General features: G+C 41.0%; 1 protein-coding gene across 1 annotated transcript in view; it reads left to right on the top strand.

Moving 5' to 3' along the window:
* scap (SREBF chaperone) overlaps positions 1-16,259 on the top strand; it is a gene marked incomplete at its 3' end in the record, with an annotated part of 30,459 nt that extends 14,200 nt beyond the window's left edge. Inside the window, exons 9-23 of the mRNA XM_083891797.1 lie at positions 1,582-1,694; positions 1,789-1,883; positions 2,061-2,159; positions 2,765-2,977; positions 4,008-4,414; positions 5,358-5,507; positions 9,640-9,841; positions 10,690-10,805; positions 10,887-11,433; positions 11,527-11,612; positions 11,766-11,848; positions 14,488-14,654; positions 15,137-15,217; positions 15,291-15,497; positions 16,014-16,259. Coding sequence (XP_083747923.1) covers positions 1,582-1,694; positions 1,789-1,883; positions 2,061-2,159; positions 2,765-2,977; positions 4,008-4,414; positions 5,358-5,507; positions 9,640-9,841; positions 10,690-10,805; positions 10,887-11,433; positions 11,527-11,612; positions 11,766-11,848; positions 14,488-14,654; positions 15,137-15,217; positions 15,291-15,497; positions 16,014-16,259 — 2,812 coding nt within the window. The remainder of the gene's footprint in view (positions 1-1,581; positions 1,695-1,788; positions 1,884-2,060; positions 2,160-2,764; positions 2,978-4,007; positions 4,415-5,357; positions 5,508-9,639; positions 9,842-10,689; positions 10,806-10,886; positions 11,434-11,526; positions 11,613-11,765; positions 11,849-14,487; positions 14,655-15,136; positions 15,218-15,290; positions 15,498-16,013) is intronic.
* Positions 16,260-20,040: the final 3,781 nt, after the last annotated feature.

Raw genomic sequence — 20,040 nt, 5'->3', positions numbered from 1 at the left:
TGACCGAGATTTACGCAAAAACTGGCATGGGCCGTGCTTTGGCTGTTTGCATAAACACACACACATTCAAAGGTCTAACAAAGGCAAAATGCAAACCTCCCATCCACACAGCGGTGGTGTGTATTTGCCGTGAGTTACGTTACTGGGTGCGTCTCATGTCATGCTCAGAGCTGATCGCCTCTGTGACCCAGTTATACAGTTATATCTATAGCATGAGCTTATCTCCGCTCTCTTAACTTATCTGGCCACATTTCATCAGAGGAACATTCCCTGCAGGTGACTGCCAGATATTCGGAATAACCCTGAACCTGCTTCTTTTTTTTTTTTGCTCTGGAAGGAAAATAAAACTTGTTTTCAAAATAATTACTTTGGCCTTGTGTCACATAACTCACCTGTTTGCTGTCAATACGACTTTGAATTTGGAGTGTTTATCATGCACTCTGGCACAGTTTTGAAACCTTAAACCAAGTCATATGATCAATAAGGTTATCATGATAAGTATCAGTCAATATTGATAATTATCAATAACAATTTCCAGCTAATTAAAAACAGATTGTTGCACCTGAGTGAAGGTTATTAGGGTCAATGTGGTTGTATTGTATACTTGTGGTAGAGAAACTGACACCTTTTACATTTTTTGTGTTTTTCTTGATTATTAGATTTACAGCACAAAGGAACTACATTATTCCAAAGATTTCATTTAGTGACTGGCTAGCATTATTTTCGGTCACTAATTGACCCTCCTGTGTATGCATGATCATTTGTAGTCTAGTTTTTTCACACCCTAGCTTAAGTATTAACCCATTAAGGCCTGAAATGCCTGGAAAAAATGCCCATCACACCTGTGGGTGATTTCAGCAAGGCACAATTTTTTTTAAAAGTAAATAACCGTTTTCAATTTAAAATAACTGAGAAAATAAAGTAAAATCAACTTGTGTCAGTGCCTTGATTTAGTCCTGATGGACTGTGAAGAACAAGAACAGCATGTAATGACTAACAGTCTGCTTCACATGTGACGGTGATAGTGCTTACAGTGGTGTGACATCTGCAGGTAAATCCATTTTCACCCCTGGTGTGCGGGTGAAAACACACCGTCGATTACGGTGGTAATTCTCCATCTTCCGTCACTTTCAAAACCTTCAAACTCATCGTCGTTATGAAACAATTATGTCTTAACCATAAATCCCGGTCGATTGGTTCAGCGTGTTCAAAGTCAACAGCAATGATGTCATTGAAGCCGAGAAACTCCTCAAAATCACTGCCTTCCGAAATCTCTTTGCTGTCAAAGTCCCTCCATGTTTGCTCGGTGAGATTTCAAAACAATGTCACGGGAAACCCTTATACCCCCCGTAAATTGACGTATCCGCTTTCCTGGCATCTATGGTAGAATTACGCAGCCGCGCTCCCGGCTCTAATGTTAGAAATGGGGCAATGCTTTCCCTGCGTCAGTGGGTTAAAACCAGTCAGATATGATAGGAAATTTGCCTAGCTTCTGTCAATCTATACAATTCAGAAATGGCTTCTACTTTTGTTCGTTTCAGTTTTGAGGCTGCAGCTGTTTCCCCTTGTCTCTGTCTGCAGGGAGATCTTTCCTTACCTGGTGGTGGTGATCGGCCTGGAGAACGTCCTGGTGCTCACAAAGTCCGTGGTCTCCACACCGGTCGACCTCGAGGTCAAACTCCGCATTGCTCAGGGTGAGTGAGTGTGTCTGTTCTGCTCCACGCCAGATAATTATCCTGCTCTTTTCCTGACAATTGTGTGTTTTCAAATGTTCTGTCTATTCTCCAGGCCTTAGTAATGAAAGCTGGTTTATCATGAAGAACATGGCCACTGAACTTTGCATCATCCTGATTGGATATTTCACGCTGGTGCCAGCCATCCAGGTAACCGAACACAAAGAATGGAAAGAAAACCAAAGAGACAAAATGAAAACACATACTGACAGTCTTAAAAATAACACAGAAAAAACAAGAATACAAAAAGAAATATCTGCATTGTGTGCTCTACTCATAACATCAGTGTGCAATGGTCTGACACTGCCGCTGCTTTTTCCTGTGCAGGAGTTCTGTTTGTTTGCTGTTGTGGGCCTGGTGTCTGACTTCTTCCTGCAGATGTTCTTCTTCACCACAGTACTATCTATAGACATCCGCCGCATGGAGGTAAGAACTGTCACACAGACAAAGTTTATGTCGTCTTCAGTTCCCCAGAATTCAGTAAAAGTCAAAATAAGAAGCGTTGCTATTTAAAAAAAAAAAAAAAAAAAAAAGCATTAAAATGTGACCTCAGAAGTAAAAGTATACAGTATACAGGATGTACAGGAGGTTTTCAGATTACTGTTTACCCACGTGTGCTCTTCTCATTTACAACCTCTTACTGTTGCACACACACACACACACACACACACACACACACACACACACACACACACACACACACACACACACACACACACACACACACACACACACACACTTCCTGGCTCACTGCCTGGCTAAAACAGCTTTAGCGCCATAAAACTTAATGTTTACATACACAAAACAACAATGAATGTGCCTTTTAAGAATATTACACAAAATATCACATTAAATATAAATGTCATTGTCCGTACAGCAATAATGATGTCTTTAATCTTTAATTTCACACTTTACATTTTATGTCGTTTTATGTGCAGTGATATAAAACACTGGAAAGCTGATAAATAGCAGAGAATATTTGCGGGTTTTGTTTGTCAAATGTCTTCATTGGTCATTGCTCTCCTCTTCAGCTGGCCGACTTAAACCGCCGTCTGCCGGCAGAAGCAGGGCTGCCTACACCCAAGGCCGGGCCGCTGCGTCAACGCGAGGTCCCCCCGCCACCACGACCCTCCCCACACACAATCACCTTCCAGACTCCGCCCTTCATGACCCTGAGGCTCCCAAAGAGGCTGCGCGTGGTGTACTTCCTGGCGCGCACGCGACTGGCTCAGCGTATCATCATGGTGAGAGAGGACACATTCGGACATGACTGCTGATGTGTTGGTATAAATTAGGGATGGGAATTTCAGACATTTTGAGAGTCGGTTGTTGAGGTCCATGTGTTGATTTTTTGCTGTTTTTTTTTTTTTTTTTTTACAGCAGCAGCAATGCGGGGGTGTAAACTATTCTACAGTGTGCTACGTCATTTTAGGCTCAGACATGGCTGTAATGTCCATTATTGACCTTCAATAAAAATGAGGGGCAAACAGGTGTGTCGCCAGACGGCTAAGGTTTTTGAACCTGCGGTTGTGGTGTCCACCAGAGTGCAGGATCTTGACTGGGTTAGATGCCGTCTTCATTTGTGTAGACGACTTATTGTTGTGACCCCCACCCCCGTCCTAAACATTAGCGCAAGCTTGTTCGCACTGCACACACGTACACACGCTTGGACACGCAGAGCCACTGGAGAGAACAGCTGTTGTCACCATGTAGGCTAACTCATCCTACAAACCAGCCTTTGAGCACCACGGACAGCGGCTGAAGCTCCATAGTTTCCTTACCGACCCGCCCTCACCTATTCCATTCACAAAAACGGGCCGTGACTAGTCCTCCGTAATGTGCGCACCATCATCTGAGAGCGTAGGGAGCCTGGACAGCAGGATCACTTTTTCATGCACAGCTTCTTTAACCTCGTTCATCGTGAACTTTACATGTTTGTGACACTTCGACTTTTTTAAATGTTCTATTTTTTGTCGAGGTGCGAACGTTTCGATTGTCGATCGATTTGTCGACATAAAAGTCCCATCCCTAGTATAAATGTATATAAGGGATATAAAATAAGGGCATGTTATGACTTCACACACACACTGACATACGACTGGTTATGTGGTGTGGCTGTAAAAAAAAATAGGTATAAAAAGTCGAATTATGAGATAAAAAGTCGTAATTATGAGATAAGTCGAAAGCTGCAGTGAGTGACGTCAGGTTACTGTCACATGCTGGGTAAAGCCTAAAAACTGATTGATTACGAACATCCATTTGCTTTATTTCCAGGTTGGCACCGTGATCTGGATTGGCATCCTCGTCTACACTGACCCAGCAGGGATCCGCACCTACCTGGCTACGCAGGTATCTGAGCAAAGCCCTCTGGGAGACCCTGGAGGAGGAGGAGGAGGAGGAGGAGACAGCAGCCTTCCTCACCACCTTGGCGTCGCTCCGGTCTTCAGAGGTGGAGATCCCACCAGCACGCTCAGTATTCACGCTGCACCAGAGCCGACTCCGTTGCCTGAGAACCAATCGCAGGGCCACCATGGTTCAGCCATGGCAGGCTCCCTCCCTCAGGTCCCCCCCGCAGTGCCTCAGATCACCTGGGGGGCGGAGGATGAGGAGGGCTGGAGGAGACTGTCCTTCAGGCACTGGCCATCACTCTTCAGCTACTACAACATCACGTTAGCCAAGAGGTAAGTGTCAGTATTGGATATTAAGAGCAGACTTGAACCTAAACTCATTCGTAGACTTTGACTTGCCGAGTGCTGTTTCTTTATAGCAAACACAGATTGATTCCAGTTCTGACCAAAGATTTAGGGTTAATTCCAATTCCTTGCTTAACCCTCAATCTTAACCCTCAATCTCAAAAATGTGCGCTCCCGCTAGTGAAAGTGCTGTCCCGATTCTGAGAAAAATTAAGTTGAGGGGCAAGTTTAAGGGCTGTATCGCCCTCAATATTGAGATTTTCCGAGACCACCCTTGGGAGCAAGGGCTACCCACAATGCATTGCGTGTTTTCACATAAGAAAGATGGCTTCGAAAGCAGCGAAACAAGAACGTTACAAATTAAGTATTTTCTTTGTTAATAGAGATATAAAATTATGAAAACCATTGTATTATCTTAGTTTAGGCCCATATTATGGATTACTGACGTCATTGTTGCGTAAAATTTATTTTTATTTTGCGATCTTTTGTCAATAGCCGGCCAGTGCGGACAAGGTTGTGGTATTTGTACGAGTATCATCTTATAACTAACTGACAACCTAATAACGACTGACAAATGGATCATAATAAATAATTGTGACGTAAATGTGTTCTTCTTCTTCTTTTTTGGAGTTGACAGACTGGACACAGCTTTCGCGTTTTTCTGCCCCCCACAGTCTGAAGACGTATCTGCATTTAAGGGGTGTCCCATTTCTAAGTGACAAAATAACCCTCAACACTTGGTTTTGAGGGCCAGTTAAAATTAAGGGTTGAGCTTGAGGGTTAAGATAGGAATTGGAATTGGCCCTTAAACTTTGTTGATCACAGATCAAGGCCGTCTGGAAAACACATTTCCTTCACAAGTTGCAAAAACACTGTCCTGGTTATTATTTACCATCATGACTCAGTCACGGAGAGAGTTGTCCATTTTCAGATACATCAGCATCCTGCCCGTCATTCCGGTCACTGTTCACCTGAGTCCCCAAGAGGCCGTGGAGACACGTCACCCTCAGGACACGAGACATCCTTCGTTACCCATTCCCAAAGTGTCCACGGATCTGCAGACTGACCTCACACTTTATAAGTGAGTGCTCCCACTCACCCACATCCACCTAAATAGAATAATACATGGCTTTCTGATGCCACGTTGATTTAGTTGAGGGTAAAATTAATGTATTTCCACTAGAGCTGAAACAATGAATCGATAACTAACCGCTTTGAAGAATTGTTTTAGCTTCTTAAATGTGAATATTTTCTTAGTTTCTTTGCTCCACATAACAAAGAAATCTGAGAACTTCGTCCTTTCCAGGTTTGACAAATACTAATATTTTTTTTTTTAGCATTTTCTGACATTTTATGGACCAAACGATTAATCAATTAATTGAGAAAATAATCAACAGATTAAATTGATAATGAATATAATCGTTCTTTGCAGCCCTAATTCCCACAACTAAATCATCAATAGTAGAAGTTTAAAATAATATTAAAACATAAAATGAATTAAAACACAATGAAAGAAGAGTTTAAAAAAAGATGAAAGAAGAGTAAAACAAGATGAAGAGTTCAAATATCAAAGAAGAGTTAATAAGAGTTAATAAGAGTTAAAAAGATGACAAGAATTAATTAAAGCTGCAAGCAGCGATGAGCGGGACCTTGCATCCGCCGGAGCCACCGCCAGGCCTAGTAATAAGCAGGACGGCCAGGAAAGCGCACGCTTGGATATAGGATGTGTGGGGGTTTTGTCAAAACTGTGGGAGGAGTTGTTTGTCAAAGTTTTGTTTTGAAGAATAACAATTCAATACAGAGATTTTCAATCCCCCTCCCCCTCCCCCTCCTCTTACACACGCACGAACCTGTCTTTAACTGTCGAAAACTGAGAAAAAGAGAAAACGGCACCTTTTAAACTTGTCATATTTCATGAACGGTAGATGTTAGAGTGAACATTTTTCGTTTGTGAGCGTCACAAGGCTTTCAGTTGCGCCCATGTCTAATTTTGTGAGAAACGGGTATGAATTGACCGAGTAATGACAGTTTTAAAATTAACCTCCTCTTGAATTTTTAGAACTCCAAATCACAGTTTTAACATGGGAGTCTATGAGAGCTGTGACCAGAACTCTCTGTGTTTGAGGTGATTTTAAGAAAAAACGCAAGTCATATGAAAATAACAACACACAGGGTTAGACAACAACCATAGCAACGTTTTCATGTAAAAAAAATGTCTGTTTAAAATGGAAATTGTGGGCAGGAGAGGAGTTTGTTTGGAGATTTTTGTGATTTATTTTCTTAGTTTGAGAGCAGCACGCCCACTCACTTTCACGGCCCAAAAAAGAAGAACGCATCCAAGATGGCTGACATCGCTTTTGGGTCAAATTCACGTTCGTAGACATGTTCAGGGACGTTGTCTCGTGTCACCTGTGAAGTTTCATGCCGATCAGTCAATGTGTATGGCAAAGTTATAGCACATTTTGTGTTTCGTGGCGAGCCACCGAAATTCGACAACGTTCAGATGGCTGCTGTGGCCACGCCCTTTTGAATCTGGGAAACGTTCTCATAAAATTTGATCTTGGATGGGTCTAGTACAATTTGACGCGTTTTTCATCTTCCTAGGATAAACGGCCTCAGATTAGTAAGCTCATTATGAAACTTGCAAAACGACAAGAAATACGCCAAACCCAAGATGGCGGACTTCCTGTTGAGTTAAGGTCATGGTGTCAAGAGGATTTTTTGTCCATCTCGGGCCGAGCAATATACCCACCGAATTTCAAGAAATTTGGCGCAACTAAATTTCTGCCCGCTCCATAGGAGCCTGACCTGTGGGGGCGCTACAGAGCCATTTTGCATTGTTTCTTCACAAGTCCATTATTCTATTGAATCTTTCGCCAGTTATGATTTGTGTGGACATTTTCGTCTGTTTTCATGCACATTTAGGGGGTCAAATTCAAGATTCCGTGGATAGAAAAATAATAAGAAGAATTCCTTGAATTACAATAGGTTCCTTGCCACCTTTGTGTGCGGGGTCCCTAATAAAGATGAAAGAAGAGTCTAAAACAAGATGAAGGAAGAGTTAAAACATCAAAGAAGAGTTAAAAAAAGATGAAGGAAGAGTTAAACAAGATGACAAGAATTAATAAAGATGAAAGAGGAGTTAAAACAAGACAGAATAAGAGTCAAATAAAGATGAAAGAAGAGTTAACACATGAAAAAAGAGTTGAAAAAAGACGAAAGAAGAGTTAAAACAAAAGAGTAGAAGTATTTTTCAAACCTATGACACATAATTCAGTGTAAACACGGGCCCCAGAACTCAAAGGTCTCTCCCTCAGACTTTCTCTGCAGATTAATTTGACGTTGGCATTGAAAACATTGTCCTTCTGCTGCAGTTTGAGCACTAAAATAAAGTCCAAGGTGATCTGGTGCAAGGTCACGTAGAGCAGTAACATTTACAACCAGCACATCTGATTCTGATAAATTACTCTTATCGTGCTGTGATCAATTATTGAGGTGAATTGATATTGCAAAAAAGATATGAAGAGGAAATTTGTATTTTTGAATGTTTTATGAGACCTCTGTTGCTTTTAGAGGAACATGCGTATAAAGGAGCAGCTACACCTTTTTTTGACTGACTGTATTATGCATGAAGTTCCTTGTGTCAGGTGTCACTGGAGTGATTGTTATCTGAGGACAAAGATGCGGTTATCTGATGACAAAGGAACAGGACAGAGAGCAAAGGGAAGTTTACTGTTACTATCAGGACCAGCCGGGTTGACGGGCTGCTTTTAGAAAATCACTGATCTGTGATCTGACAGTGGAGAGGAACATGGTTTATTTTTTGTGACCTTATGGACTGAAATATTCAAATATACTTGTTGCTGTTTATACTGTGTTCCTATATCCATTACGTTGTTGTTGTGGTGTAGTTTATCTTATTGTACAGCACCTTTCAAATACGGCAGAGGGAAAACAAAGCACACACCTTTATACAATTGTACAAGATCTGTTTAGAAGCCTGTAAATCCTTCTATATTTATCTCGCTGGGGGAATTTAGCTTGACGAGTTTTCTGTGTTGTGTAAGGTTGTTGCCATGTTGCCACTGCCATATGGAAGGTCGATGTCTTTGTTTCATCTTTGGACGGTTGATAGGAGGGTTATCAGCTGTAGCTGGGTCAGGGTCTTGACCTTCAGAGTGAAGCAGCAGCTGAGTTCGTGGCTTGTTTAGATGACATTGAAACAGACGTAGACCACTGCGATAACAAACTGCACCAACGGTTGGTCTCTCCATTCTAAAATGTATGTATTTATGCAATTTTATACATTTTAAATGTATATAACTGAATATTAAATACATGAAAGGGGTCATCGAAAACATAAAAACTTAACTAATGGAAGAAAAAAAAAAATATATAAGTGTCAAACCTGGAAGTGATGATCTCGTTTTGTCCACAAACCAAAAAAATATTAAGTTTTAATGATTTCTTAAAGTTGAAAAATGGCAAATTTGGACCTCCCTCTAATTGGGTATTAATATAAAGGTCTACTTCTAACTGATTTTACTATTTTGTTGTTCCTCTTTATTACTATTTTGTCAGGTTTTACTCCTAAGGCATTTATTGCCATTTACTCATTTTGCATCATGAGCTTAAATTAGTTTGTTAAGATGCAGTTTGTTGGTGCTCCTGACTAATCCAAATAAATCAATAAACGACACTACCATTCAAAAATTTGGGGTCACTTAGAAATGTCCTTATTTTTTAAGGAAAAGCATTTTTTTCATTAAATGAATCAGAAATACACTCTATACATTGTAAATGTAGTAAACAACTATTCTAGCTGCAAACGTCTATGTATGGAATATGTAAATAGGTGTATAGAGGCCCATTTCCAGTGTTCTAATGGTACGTTGTTTTTGCTAATCGCGTTAGAAGGCTATTGGATGATTAGAAAACCCTTGTGCAATGATGTTAGCACAGCTGAAAACAGTTTTGCTGGTTCTTTGATGAAAGGGTGATCAATGTCTTGACTATATTTTCTATTCATTTTGCAACTCTTGGTGAATAAAAGTGTGACTTTTAATTGAAAACACAAAAAATAAAATAAATAACAGTAGTGTATACTTGAATATTTTATCCAGAAGATGGATGTTTTTCAGAGAAATCTGTTTACGTATACGCCTTCATACTGAGCACTGGATTTTTCTGCCTGAATGTTTCCTCCCATGCAGAGTGGCAGCCCTCGGTTTGGCAGCAGGCGTCCTGCTGGTTTTGCTGCTCTTCTGTCTCTACCGTGTCCTCTGCCCACGCAACTACGGTCAAAACGGTGTAACCCACGGGCGCCGGCGCCGGGGGGAACTACCCTGTGACGACTACGGGTACTCGCCGCCCGTCAGCGAGATCTCACCGCTACTGTTGAGGGGCCACAGCATGGTGAGAGCGGAGGAATTACATGAACCTGCATTAGATGTGTCAAAAGAGACAACGTCAATACAGGAAGTTCTTAAATTGAGACACGAAATGTCGGTGGAGGTTCTCAGTCCTCCAGGTCATAGTCTTCTTCAGTAGTTGACTGTAGGCAACCTTTCGCCTCTCATGCAAGAGGCTTGTTCAGCTCTAACTGGCTGGTCAGGAGAAAAACAGGTATGAGGTCTGAGGCTGACACCTGTCTCGAGAGTCATTAGCAAGTCCAGTCGCCTCCAGCCACCTACTGAAGAAGAAAAAGCTTCACAAAAAGAGTAAAAATACCTTTGTCTGCCCGAGTTAAGTTGCTGTAATTATGACAAGGTGTAGTATCTCAGTGCTCTGACACTCAAGTTATGGATCGTCTCGTATGGAAGAACAACAAAAACAGCCAGGCTCATTTCTAATCCCAGATCATAAGGTTTAAATAGTGCTGGGCACGTTAACAACATTTACCAGTTAACTGTATTGGCTCCATTAGCGCACCTACAGTCGAACTGGAGTGGTCTGTTTATTAAACGAAAAGAGCAGCGCTACAAATAACCAGTGTACCGGTGTACTGCGTATGTGTGTCTCTGTTTTTAAAGTAAACTAATTTTAACAATCGGGAGTGACGTAAACATGACGTCACCTGCGTCTTTTTCTGGTCAGTCGTCCTGGTAACGCTGTTAAACGCCTTTAAAGTGCCCAGCACTAGTTTTAAATAACGACTAAGACAAAATACTGCTCATAATTTAGGTAAAAGGCTTGCTCGCTGTGAACGACAGAAAAATATAGGCTTAAATTAGTGAGAAACTTGTCTCTTGTATGTCCATCAGGACATTGAGTGTTTGGCCAGTGACGGGATGCTGCTGGCCAGCTGCTGCCTGGCCGGACAGATTCGTGTTTGGGACGCTCAGACTGGAGACTGCCTGACCGTCATCTCAAACCACGGGTGAGGTCACAGTCACACTAAAGAAAAGTCACATTTCCCTTACTTTTAAGTGATTACTGTATCTCCTTTTGTGTTTTTTAGGCTGAGGCGGAGCAGCAGCAGTGGCTGCTGGGACCAGCGGGACGGCTGGGACGCCTTGAGCGGAACCACAGAACCAGAGGCTCTGGGCTCGGATGGTTGCGACCGCTGCAGCAGTGGTGACGGCCCATCAGAGGACGAGGGTTACCCGCTGAGACGCCGCACTGCTCCCGCCCGACCGATTCTGTTCGGCGACCAGCCCGATCTCACCCCGCTCATTGACACAAACTTCACCTTACAGCCACCCTCCCACCTCTCCACCCCACCCAGGGCGGGGTTTGATTTCGGAGGTCTTGTGGAACGCGCCTACATGGAGCACGAGCCCCCCTCGCCCTCTGCTCACACCTCTCCGTCCTCCGCCTCCTCATCACCGCCGTCGGGTGCTCAGTTCCACAGAAGCCCCAGCTTAGGGGATGCAACCGCTCACTTGACCCAGGAAAGGGCCTCCACAGCAGGGACGCAGGCGATGCCAGACTGGGAGAGCTCTGTCTGGGCCATGGAGCTGAGGGGAAATCTGATAGCAGCTGGGAGGAGCAGTGGTAAACTGGAGGTGTGTAAAATTATACCTGCTCATGTCACTCAAAGTAAAGTGAGAAAGTATACACTGCAACAAAGTAAAATGAGACTTTACTCCTGTTTACAGCTGTGGGACGCCGTGGAGGGGTCGTTACGCTGCAGTAATGATGATGGCGTCTCCGGAATCACAGCTCTTGCCTTCCTCAACAACAGGTTAAAGAAAGAAACACAGTAGTTGTGTTTTCATTATAATATACATATATTTTAGGAACTATTGTAGCAGATGTATTATACAGTAATTTGGAGCTCATACTCACTCCCCAGTGGCGGTGTTGATTGTAACATATTTTCATTTTACCTCCTCAGGATCGTTGCGGCTCGACTCAACGGTTCTCTGGATTTCTTCACCGTGGAGATAAACAAACCTCTGGCACTGCTGCAGTACAGAGGTGAGACTCATCTCAGTTCATTCTCATGTGTTTCACCTGTGTTTCTCATCTCTGTGCAGTGTTGTTTTTATTCCAATGAGTGATGTATTTGTAACTTTTTTTAAAGGTTAACTGCTTAATATAGCCAAAAGAAATATATTAAAGTTGTTAATTAATTTATTTCTCCTTTATCTAAATTATATATATATAGATAGCTAAATGTTTTTATTTGTAACTAGTTCAGTGCCCGTAGGAAGTATGTATTCCTATAGTGGGAGCTGAAGAACATTTTTCAGTTATGGTAATGCGTGATAAGGAACGTAAAGGCTAAAATAATACAAACACTGTGCAACCTCATTAGGCACAATGCAAATGTGCCTAATGTTTTTTTTGAAGAAAGTCAGCTCACTGTCAAAGTGCATCAGGGCTAATGGATCATTTCCTGAATTTCAAAAAAATAATGAAAGTTATTCCTCAAGAACTTTGCAAATATTTTCAAGGGATCCTTGTTCAGGGCGATGCAGACTATTATGATGTTAAATTTCAAGTCATTCCAAGATACTTTGTTTTTTTTTGAAGAAAGTCATCTCACTGTCAAACTGCATCAGGGCAAATGGATAATTTCTTGAATTTCAAAAATCATTAAAATTATTCCTTAAGAGGTTTGCAAATATGTTTAACGCATCCTTGCTCAGTGCGATGCCGACTATTATGATGGTAAATTTCAAGTCAAATGGATAATTTCCTGAATTTAAAAAATTCATTAAATTTTTCCTTTAAGAGCCCATATTATACCCTATTACCCCAAGTTAAACTAGTTCCTGATGCCCTAATGAACATGTCTGTGTCATGCTTTAGTCAAAATATCATAAGGATGAAGCACAATAGCAGTTCAATAACTCTGCCAAAACAGCCCTTTTCAGAATGTACAGTTTTGTGCCTGGTCATTTACATGTGAATGAGACCCAGGTAAACACACACCCACTGCTTCCAGGGGAGTGTCGATCTAACTTACTATCCACAGCCAAACTGTCGCCACTTATCACCTATTGTCATGCACCGTCGTCCCAACCCCCGCTCTGTATACCCCATAGTAATGTCCGTTTACCCGTTGTTACTGCGTTTCACCGTAATGCATAGAGTGAACACGATTTTGGCTTCTCGCGATCATAAAAACATTAGAATCGAAGAAAATCGATTAATGCGCCGAGGCGTGTATGTAAATTCCCATGCTAGAAAAACACCTTGAATGCACCAGTGTTGCTGCAGCTGCAAGTGACGTGTGTGGATCAATAATGAGGAGAGAACGTGGAAACACGACAGAAAGGCAGCCTTTGATTGAGAAGAAATGTAGGACAACATCTACATCTTTCTGCAGTGCTTTCAAACGCGTGCTCTTCATATTATTGATCCACACGTCACTCGCTAAAGGCCACATTACTGCAGCGGCACGTAACTGGTGCGTTCAAGGTGTTTTTCTAGCATAGGAATTTACATACACGATCAACAACAAAGGGCTTGTGAAGCTTGTAAACATTTTTTTCATAAATAAAATATATCCACTGGACACACAAGTCCTCTGAGGCTGGAAGTTTGTGTAAAACGCTGTGCAGCCACTCTTCCTCCCTCGCCTGCACTCTCGTATTTCACAGGGACAAGGAGGAGCTACGGTGGAGCTGTGAAGTACTCTGCCTGGCGGGGTGCCAACATTCACGGTGAAATGTGTCGCTATGTCGTAATTCCGCGGGAGGTTTAAACATCGCGTGTTTTATCGCCTGTACTTACACTAAGTGGAACCACTAAAACATGACTGAGTCTTGTGCACAATATGGGCCCTTTAAGAGGTTTGCAAATATTTTTAACGGATCCTTGTTCAGGGCAATGCAGACTATAAAGATGGTAAATTTCAAGTCATTCCGAGATATTGTTTGTTTTGCTGATGAGCCGCTGCCTGCCTCGTGCAGCATGATAAATCAGTGAAAATTAAAATTCCTCCAAAAGATTTGAAAATCAAGGATGCACACCATCGGGTCATGCTCAACCCATATCCAAAGTCTTAGGGCAATCTGACTAACGGTCAGCGAGATATGCCTGTCACAGACAGACAGACGCAACTTGCTTTATTGATAGATTGCAATGATGTGATTTACAAGCTCTTACATGTATAATTAGATCAAAAAACTACATCACAATTTTTGGCCTTTATGTCCTGCGTTATATTTTTGATTATTCCAGTTTAGATAATGTTTTCATACAAAAGATTAATAATGTGACAGCAGTGCTTAACTGGAACACATTGTTAGACATTCTTTTAATCTGCAACTTTGAGGCTAAATCTGTTTTGTTGATTGTATTAATTGTTGTTTATTAATTTGTTATTAATTAATTTTTAATCAAAATGGCTCAAAAAAATCTGTGGTTGCAGTTTTAACAGTTTGACATTTCATTACTGGATTTGATAACACATTTAAATATTAAAAAATGTTGTCTTTGGGAATTAGATCTACAACAGTTGTCTTCATATCTTTTTTTACCCCTTAAGATTAATAGTTGTAATGAAAGTAATCCACAGATTAAATCTAGATGTTTCCACTTTTATTAATATCAAATAAGAGATAAACAGACTAAAAAACAGACCCTTGCATGTCCTCGTCCTGCAGGTGCCCCTGGACGGGCCAGCATCCCCCCGTCTCCCTGTTACAGCAGCGAAGACGCCATCAGCCTCCAGCTCACTCGCTCCATACAGTGCGCTCATCAGAAGCCCATCACGGTGCTGCGAGCGGCCGCGGGGAGGGTCGTCACCGGCAGCCAGGACCACACAGTCCGGGTAACAATACATCACAATACTTTTAGAAACCAGGGAGGGAAAATCCAATATGTTGCATTTGCTCCTTTTAGGATTAAAATAACAACAGTGTATGTGAATATTTTAAGTATTTTCTTACCTTCTTAAATGTGAAGAAAAGAACAAGATCAAATTACAAAACTTGCACTAAGTACTGAAAATACTAACGAGGCAAAAGTGATGGCAAAAAGATGTCAGAAGTCAGAGGAGAATAGCCCGACTGGTTCAAAATGATAGAAAGGCAGCAGTAACTGATAACAGTAAATCCTGTAATCACCCATTCCAACCATGTTTTGCTAAACAACAGTCTCTTAACTCAAAACACGTTTAAACTTGAAGTAGAAAGGAGACCAGACACTTCATTAGGTGTTTTGTGTACCCAGTAAAGTGGCCATGTATGAGCAGAGTTGTTTTTGTTACTGTTCAGTCTCCACTGAATCTCTTGTCTGTGCTCATTTTGTCAGGTTTATCGCCTGGAGGACTCGTGCTGCCTCTTCACGCTGCAGGGTCACTCAGGAGGAATCACTGCCATCTACATAGACCAGGTCAGTCTTACACATAACATTTGCAGTGCATTATTGAGTTCTCCTCTGAGCTTTCTTTGTCGGCTTCTCTCAGACGATGGTTCTGGCGAGCGGAGGGCAGGACGGCGCCATCTGCCTGTGGGACGTACTTACAGGGAGCCGGGTCAGCCATGTTTACGGTCACCGCGGTGACGTCACCTCGCTCGTCTGCACCAACTCCTGCGTCATCAGCTCAGGACTGGACGACCTCATCTGTATCTGGGACCGTAGCACGGGGATCAAACTCTACTCCATACAGCAGGTACTGTCCAAACATGTTTGTCTGTATATACAGAATAGGATTTGCAACATTCTGGGAATATTCAAAGTTGGAAACTTTATATGAGAATTAATGGTCAAAGTGCATCAGGGCAAATGGATGGTTTCTTGAATTTAAAAAATTCATTTAATTTATTCCTTAAGAGGTTTGCAAATATTTTCAACGGATCCTTGTTCAGGGTGATGCTGACTATTATGATGGTAAATTTCAAGTCATTCCGAGATACTTTTTGTTTTTTGAAGAAAGTTGGCTCACTGTCAAAGTGCATCAAGGCAAATGGATAATTTCCTGAATTTATTCCTTAAATACTGCAACAATATCGTATCGTGACTTAAATATCATATCTTTTCAGTCTTCTTGGTAAGCTAACTGTTTGATCTGTTCTATTCCTGTGAACTGAGTTTCATTCATTCATTCATTCATTCATTCATTCATTCATTCATTCATATGTCCTCCCTCTGTGAGTGAGCCTGACCTCTGTCTCTCTCCTCTCACCAGGAGGCGGGATGCGGGGCCAGTCTGGGCGTGATCTCCGAGTCTCTCCTCGTGACCGGGGGCCAGGGCTGCGTCTCCTTCTGGGACCTGAACTTCGGGGACCTGCTGCAGACGGTCTACTTAGGCCAGAGCAGCGACGGCCAGGGCGTGCGGCAGCTGCTGGTGCTTGACAACGCCGCCATCGTCTGCGACTTCGGCAGCGAGCTCAGCCTGGTGTACGTGCCGTCGGTGCTGGAGAAACTGGACTGAGGCGGGGGGATGATGGACGGACGGACGGTGGGAACACAAACATGCAGACAGAGCGTCTGTTTCTGACACTCGGTTACTTTCCTCTGCACTTGGGGCTTATTTTTTTAAAGCAGTGAGAGGTTTTAAAAGTTTCGGATGCAAAAAAAAGTAAAAACACTGCTGCACTGTTGACATTCACCAAGTTCGTGGTGGGATTTGTTTCGATGTTTCTGACGTGAAGAGAATCCGGCAGTCACTAGTTTGTTTGTTTGTTTGTTTTCTTTTTTTTTTTAATTCTCCCGTGTGTTTTTGGTTTATCGCGGCTCTGCCCTCTATGCTGCTGATGCGGGCGGGGCTTCACTGTGACCCCGCCTACTCTGAGAGGAAAGCGAAGCCTCTCCTTATTTAAAAAAAAAAAAAAAAATTCCTGCTGCCTCACTCGCTGGAGCGCAGCCACCATGAGCTCGACAGGTTGACGGCCTGTTTGGATGGCGTGAGGAGTTAGACGTTAGTGTGTTTGTGCTTGACTGAATGAATGAATGAATGAATGAAGTGGAGGCTCTTTTTAAGGCGAAACAGTGCTGCGAACAAAAAATGGTTATGAGTGCGATGTGCATGTGGGACGGAAGTGATGATTACTGTACAAAGTGACTGTTTTTATATGTATAAATCTATTATTTATTAGCGATACATTTTTAAAATAACAGTCTGTTTTATTAACGGCTAATCCTAGCTCTTAAACAAGATTTGTTTGGTGGGTTTTGGGCTCTACTGCGGGGACAAAGTGATATAAGTCATTTGTAATATTGAACTGGGAACACTAAAGTGTTTGCTGTTGTGGATGGTGTGTGTGTGTGTGTGTGTGTGGTGGGGGGGGGGGGGGGGTTCCACCATGTACCCCAGGCTCAGCCTCGTATTCTGGGGGTCACTGTTGCTGTATGAGGGGCCAACGCTTCATCAGTCTAGCTACCTCCTCTTTCCAAACTGCTTGAATTTTATTCTACAATACTGACGTTATCTTGCGCAGACTGTCTTTTCTCAAATGTTGTGTTTACATTGGCTTCCGCATCTTTTTATTATTTTTATTATTATTTTTTTCCATTCCGGCAACAACACAAACTAAAAAATTCACCAAACTTGCTGTAAAATCACCAAACGCTGGACGTCGCAGTGCGATTAGTAGGCGTCGCTGTGTTGTTGATGTAGATTTGGAATCGGGTCTCAAAACTTGTAGCTTATTGCTGTAGCAAGGCAGTGAAAATGTGAAGAAAGGCGACAATTTTTAAGATTTAAATGAACTCTTGAACAGTATATTTAAGTTGTTGCACTACAAATATTTTTGAATTTCACCAAATATTTTTATAATACATTTCCATAATATCCTTGCTAAATGTTGGAGATTAACGCAGGTTTTCAGGATTTTAAACTGATCTACAGTTTGGTATGGAGCTAATTGTGTGTCTCTAATGTGTTAGCAAACGATAGATTTGAGAGAAAACTTTTGAATTTAGAAAGAATCAAAATTTGAAAAACAAAACTTTTTAATTTACAAACATTTTTGAATTTGCAAACAAAACTTTTGAATATATGGACAAAACTTTTGAGTTTACAAATTATTGTTTTTAATATACAAAACTTAAAATTTGCAAACCAAATTTCTGAATTTAAAAAGAAAATTTTGCAATTTGCAAATAAAACCTGGATTTACAAGCAAAACTTTTATATATATATATATATTATATACAAACACAATTTCTGAATTTGCAAACAACGTTTTGGAATTTGCAAACAATTTTTGCATACATTAACAAAACTTGAATTTACAAACCAAATTTCTGAATTTACGAACAAAATTTCAGAATTTGCAAACAAAGTTTTGGAATTTGTAAAAGTTTTGGAATTTGCAAACAAACCCTGGATTTACAAAAAAATAAAAAAGTTCAATGAATTTACAAACAAAATTTTGGAATTTGCAAACAAAACCTTTGCATGTACCAAGCAAATTTAAATTAGCAAAAATAAATTGTTGCATACGGTCAAAAAGTGATGTTTGGGTTTGAAAGCAAAGAAAATATCTACATTCTGTTAGCTTGCACACTGAAGACACCAAATTAACTCCGTAGTTCCCCATTGTTCGGTTAGATCCTTGTGTCAGATGTTGCTTTTTAGTTTCGCTGAGCTTTGCTTGGAACCTCGTCAGAAGAGGAACGGCAAAAAAGTCGTGTGGAGACGAGCCGAGTCGTGCTCAAACTGTATAGTGTAAAAGCGCCACAAGTCTGTATTGAAACTTAAATTCTACGATAACTTTGTCAACTCAGTTAGCATGTTAGCTTGATCCTATCTAACGTTTCACAGATTTAAGACTTTGCCTCCGACTCAACAACAACATCCACAACGTATTTTCTCCATCTCACTGCTTTTGTGCGTCTGTTGAATGTAGTTTTCGCAAGACACGAAAAAGAGAAGAACTCCTTAAATCCTTTACAGTATCACAACGCAACACTAACTCAATGCACTAATAATCCTCTGGTGATGCACACGCTGAAACTAAACTCGTTGCAGGCACTTATTTGAACGTGGGCAAACGTCACAGGCGCAGGGGACGACATACGGTAGCTAGACTCGCAGACCAAGTGCTCACCTGCAGACAGGTTCACGTCGAAGATCACAGTCCCACGTTTTTCCAGTTTCCATTCCACACACACACACAAAACAACAAACATTCAGTGTTGACATGTGTTGCTGTGAAGAGAACGTCTACGATGGCAGAAACCAGACCTGTGATCTTCGTTGCGGTTTTCAAACGGTTTAATTTTCTGTGGGGTTTTTTCTGTTGTTAACGGTAGACAAGAATGTTATAGAAATTGCGAAATGTGTAGTTATTTTTTTTAGGTTTTTTTTAGATTTTTAAAGTTATTTTTTCTAACAAAGAAAGCCATTTAAGAAGAAAAACCCAGCTGATGTGAATTTGAGTCGACGTTAAAATAAGACATTTTGGGCAATAATTCTGGCAGAAAGTTCAAAACCCAGTTTACAGCAGTAGAAAGCAAACAGAGTTGGCTTAACAAGAAGACTGAAAAGATACGATATTAAGTCACGTTATAAGTCATTGCGATATTTAAGTCACCATACAATATTGTTGCAGTATTTAAGTTAAATATCATGATAATATTGTATCTTGTCACAATATATTATTGCAATATTTAAGTCACGATATATCGCAATATTTAAGTCACGATACAATGTCGTGATATTTAAGTCATGATATTTAAGTCACGATACCATATCGCGATATATCTAAGTCAAGATACATTATTATTGCGATATTTGTCACAATATATTATCGCAATATTTAAGTCTGAATATAGCATGATACTTAAGTCACAATATCATATCGCAATATTTAAGTTACAATGCGATATTGTCGCCATATTTAAGTTGAGATATGTCATATTTAAGTCGCGATATTTAAGTCACGTAATACTGTATCATGGTATTTAAGTCACGATACGATACTATCATAAAATTGCAAATTACTGAGTATTTTCTAGAATCATATGTATTGCGATATTGTCACATCAGCTGTAGTAAGAGTGAGCATGTGGCACCATCTAGTGGACTGAAATGGCAATTTATTTTTTATGCAAAATAATCCATAATAAGTTTTGAGTTAAAAATGTATATGCCTAAAAAAAAACTTGGTGTCTCAAAAGAGATAAATCAAAATATCGCGATATTTCACTATCAATTCTTTCCGCCGAATTCAATAATTACAATTAATACATTTTCAGCTTCTTAAATG

Source organism: Microchirus variegatus (assembly GCF_963457635.1).
Source record: "Microchirus variegatus genome assembly, chromosome: 1".
Classification (NCBI taxonomy): Eukaryota; Metazoa; Chordata; class Actinopteri; order Pleuronectiformes; family Soleidae; genus Microchirus; species Microchirus variegatus.
Note: the sequence above shows the minus strand (reverse complement) of the source record. Positions and strands in the feature narration are given on the sequence as shown.